The sequence below is a fragment of the Coffea arabica genome, chromosome 1c, assembly GCF_036785885.1.
Source record: "Coffea arabica cultivar ET-39 chromosome 1c, Coffea Arabica ET-39 HiFi, whole genome shotgun sequence".
NCBI classification, from domain to species: Eukaryota; Viridiplantae; Streptophyta; class Magnoliopsida; order Gentianales; family Rubiaceae; genus Coffea; species Coffea arabica.
In genome coordinates this window covers 2888625-2892503 of record NC_092310.1, presented here as the reverse complement: position 1 = coordinate 2892503, position 3879 = coordinate 2888625, and the positions used below count along the sequence as shown (strand labels likewise).

General features: G+C 37.0%; 1 protein-coding gene across 1 annotated transcript; it reads left to right on the top strand.

Annotated features, from left to right (window-relative positions):
• The first annotated feature begins 271 nt into the window (after positions 1–271).
• On the top strand, positions 272–2500 carry LOC113697406 (UDP-glycosyltransferase 74E2-like). The gene is made up of 2 exons (XM_072084309.1): positions 272–1034; positions 1372–2500. The coding sequence occupies exons 1-2, from the start codon at positions 402–404 to the stop codon at positions 2092–2094; spliced, it is 1356 nt and encodes a 451-aa protein (XP_071940410.1). The 5' UTR covers positions 272–401; the 3' UTR covers positions 2095–2500.
• Positions 2501–3879: the final 1379 nt, after the last annotated feature.

The following is a 3879-nucleotide window of genomic DNA, read 5'->3' as shown; positions in this document are numbered from 1 at the left end:
TAGGAACACTGACTAATCCAAAATTGAGCACTGTTAGACACCTTTTTGAAGGCTGGCTCGAAAGTTATTTTTTCCATCCACAGAACTCAAAATCCAAAGTCTTATTTAATGGGTATCAAACTCCTCATCACTTGACCAAACAATCGTTTGTGGAGCAAAGAATTTATTGTTAAGGTTTAAAGTGGTAATGTGTAATTATTCCTAAGCACAGGGGAGCAAGTGTGATTCAATCATATCATTGCACTCTAGCCACAAACTATTCCTATATCCGTTTAGCCACATTATTTGAGCTCATGGACAGCTATACGTACTCGTCACTCCAGCAACAACCACCATTATTTGAGCTCTCGAAGATTGTGAATTTCTAGAGAATCCATACCGTGGTCCCGTGGTTAGTGCAAATGGAAACTCACAAAGCTCATTGCTTGATATTTCCATGTGCCGCACAAGGACATATAAACCCTATGCTCCAGTTTGCCAAGCGTTTGCAACATCAAGGCACCAAAATCACCCTTGCGACAACTAAATTCTTCTTCAAAACCTTGCAAGACGTCTCGGGGTCAATCGCAGTGGAGACCATCTCTGATGGATATGATGAAGGAGCAAATGAAGTGCCCCTTGATACATATAATGCTGTGTTTCAAAAGGTTGGCTCAGAAAATCTTACTGAGCTAATCTTGAAGCTTAAAGATCTGGGTTGTCCTGTTGATTGTATTGTTTATGATGCACTCGTTTATTGGGCTTTGGATGTGGCCAAAAGTCTCGGCTTACGTGCTGCTGCGTTCTTCACTCAATCTTGTGCTGTCTACAAGATCTACTACCATGTCTACGCAGGCCTTTTGAAACTTCCTCTGGAGGAGTCTAAAGTGGAAATTCCCGGCTTACCACCACTTTTGGCTTCAGATCTGCCTTCTTTTTTTTCTAATTACGGTTCATATCCGCCAATTTTTCAGATGGTTGCATATGACCAAATGAAGAACATCCATGAAGCTGACTGGATCTTCTGCAACACATTTTACAAGTTGGAGGAGGAGGTAAAAGAACACTGGATCTATCCCTATGTTACCTGTATATTACTGTTTCCAATATATTTGAATGTGCCTACGTTCTGATTGGATGGTCTTGTAACCACATTTTGACTCCCTTAACATTAGGCCATATTACTTCTATGAGTATCATGCGATTACACGGAAACCACACTAGTACACTGATCACATGACTAGAGTGACATCCACTACTGAAAACAAAATATAGGAGTATTACAATTTTTCTCCCTACCTCATATTTCTTTTCCTTTTTTTTTCATTTAGTGAGGAATGCGTATAGACTAAAAACTAGATGTTTGGTCAATTTGTTTCATATATTGCGTAGGTGATTGACTGCACATCCAAGATCCTACCAATAAAGACGATTGGACCAACTATTCCATCTATGTACCTTGACAAGCGCCTTCAAGATGACAAGCAGTATGGTCTCAGTCGTTTTATGCCAATGACTAATGATTGCATGCCATGGCTAAACGAAAGATCAACCAGTTCAGTTGTTTATGTATCATTTGGAAGTTTGGCAGAACTTGATGCTGAGCAGATGGAAGAAGTAGCCCAGGGCTTGAGAACTAGCAATTACTATTTTCTATGGGTGGTTAGAGAATCAGAATCAAATAAGCTGCCAAAAGATTTTGTTAAAGAAACATCTGATAGAGGATTATTCATTTCATGGTGCCCTCAGCTTGAAGTTTTAGCCCACAAATCTATAGGGTGCTTTATCACTCATTGTGGATGGAATTCAACATTGGAGGCCTTAAGTTTGGGGGTCCCAATGATAGGTATGCCACAATGGATCGATCAAAGTACAAACGCCAAGTTTGTAATGGACATCTGGAAAACGGGAATCAAAGCTCAGCCAGATGAAACTGGAATTGTTAGAAGAGATGTCATTCATGAATGCATAAGCGTAGTGATGGAGGGGGAGAAAGGACAAGAGATTAGGAAAAACGCAGATAACTGGAAGGATTTGGCAAGGAAGGCTTTTGATGACGGGGGAAGTTCAGATAAAAACATTAAAGACTTTGTATCCGAATTGATTCAGTCTTGAAGAGATAATAAAGTTGATCTGTCTTATCCAAATTGATTCAGACTTGAAGAGATAATAAAGTAGATTTGTCTTCTTCAATGATAATCAAAGGCAACCAGGTGACTGTCACATGAATTTTTGACGAAAAGTAACCACACATTTGTCTGGATCCACTAGCAACTGCAGTAGAAACGTGGTATTCCTGGTGCCATTAATATCTAGAAAGTAGACTATAGCATAGAGGATATAGCACACACTGTCCCAAGTAGTGCACGCAAGTTCAATTCAATGTGAATACTAGAGTTTGCAATCCTCTAAGGTAGAACCACTGAATTCTATAAAATTTATTTTGACGTGTAGGGTACCGAATAACCTATCTCAATTTGTATGCCCTGGTAGATGAAATATGAGGCTTCAAGTTCTAATAGACTTTGAAATTAGTTATGCAGAACAAAAGATCATGAGGTCTTCTGCTATTATTAAAGAAACAGTTTTCAAGCATGAACCATCATGACAATGTGGATGAGTATTCTCACCATTCATTGCTTCAAACATGGTTAGTAATATCAGTCGATTCTGATATGTCTCAATTGAGTTGTAATCAGAATGAAGGGATCGGTATGATACTGATCTCTGAATTATGGATAATATTATATTCGCGGTAACTCGTTCTGACTCAACCAATATTAATCAATTTAAATTCGTGATATATTGTGTTGGCCGATATATTCGAGTCAACTTGGATTCAATTTCAATTTTTTTTCAAATTGTATTTTTTGTATATATTTTATAATTTTAGTAATTTTTTCAAATTTTTTTAAAAATTTTTATGTGCTATAATATATGTATCACCTAATATGCAAACGATATAGTGCGGTGAACGTGGAACAACTATGACTGCAGCGCAACCGCGACCAACGACGGGAACCACGCTCTCCAAATGACAAAAACAAATAATTCTCAAAGAACAAAAGTTCCTTCTCTACATCTATAGTCATCTTATACTGATGAGTACTTTCTCTGCTTGCTGCAGTCTCTGTAAAGCTCCTCTGGATGCGTTTAGCATACTCACATGAAGAGTTTTCAAGATACAAAGCTCTTTAGATGTGTTTCGCATACTCATGTGAAGCCTTTTCAAGCTACAAAGTTACTGCCTTTGGCAGGACTACTGTCTACATTCCTTTAACTAGCACGGTAACAAGGGAATGATGGGGTGTTAATTATTGATTATTTTATTATTAATTTTTTTTCTTATTTCAGAAAAATACTGTTTTAATTATTAATATTTACTTATATTTGATATTTAAATTTAATTTCAGAGAATAGAGCAAAAAATTACAAAAAAAAGAGACTTTTTAAAGCAAATTACTTCATACATGGGAGTAGGGCTGCAAACGAGCCGAGCCGAGTCGAGCTTTGAGCTAATCGAGCCGAGCCTCGACTAAATTTTACCAAGCTCGAGCTCGAGCTCGAGCTCGACGAGCTGGCAATTTTCGAGCTCGAGCTCGACTCGAATCAAGTCGAGCCGAGCTCGAGCTCGAGCTCGAGCTCGAAAAAAATAAAAAAAATTATTTTATTTTTAAAAAAATAAAAAAAAATAATATTTTTTTCTGAATAAATAATAAAATATTAAGGATATATACGTAATTTCGCTATGAAAATAAAAAATTAAAATATATTTATATATAATATACGTAATTTTATTATTAAATAAAAATAAAAAATATATATAAATATATATACTCAAGCTCGCGAGCCGGCTCGCGAGCTAACGAGCTTAATAATCTGAGCTCGAGTTCGAGCTCG

Coding starts and splice junctions, on each gene's coding strand:
- LOC113697406 (XM_072084309.1), top strand. CDS start 402: ATGGAAACTCACAAAGCTCATTGCTTGATATTTCCATGTGCCGCACAA. Junction 1,035..1,371: donor TTTACAAGTTGGAGGAGGAG/GTAAAAGAACAC, acceptor TATATTGCGTAG/GTGATTGACTGCACATCCAA.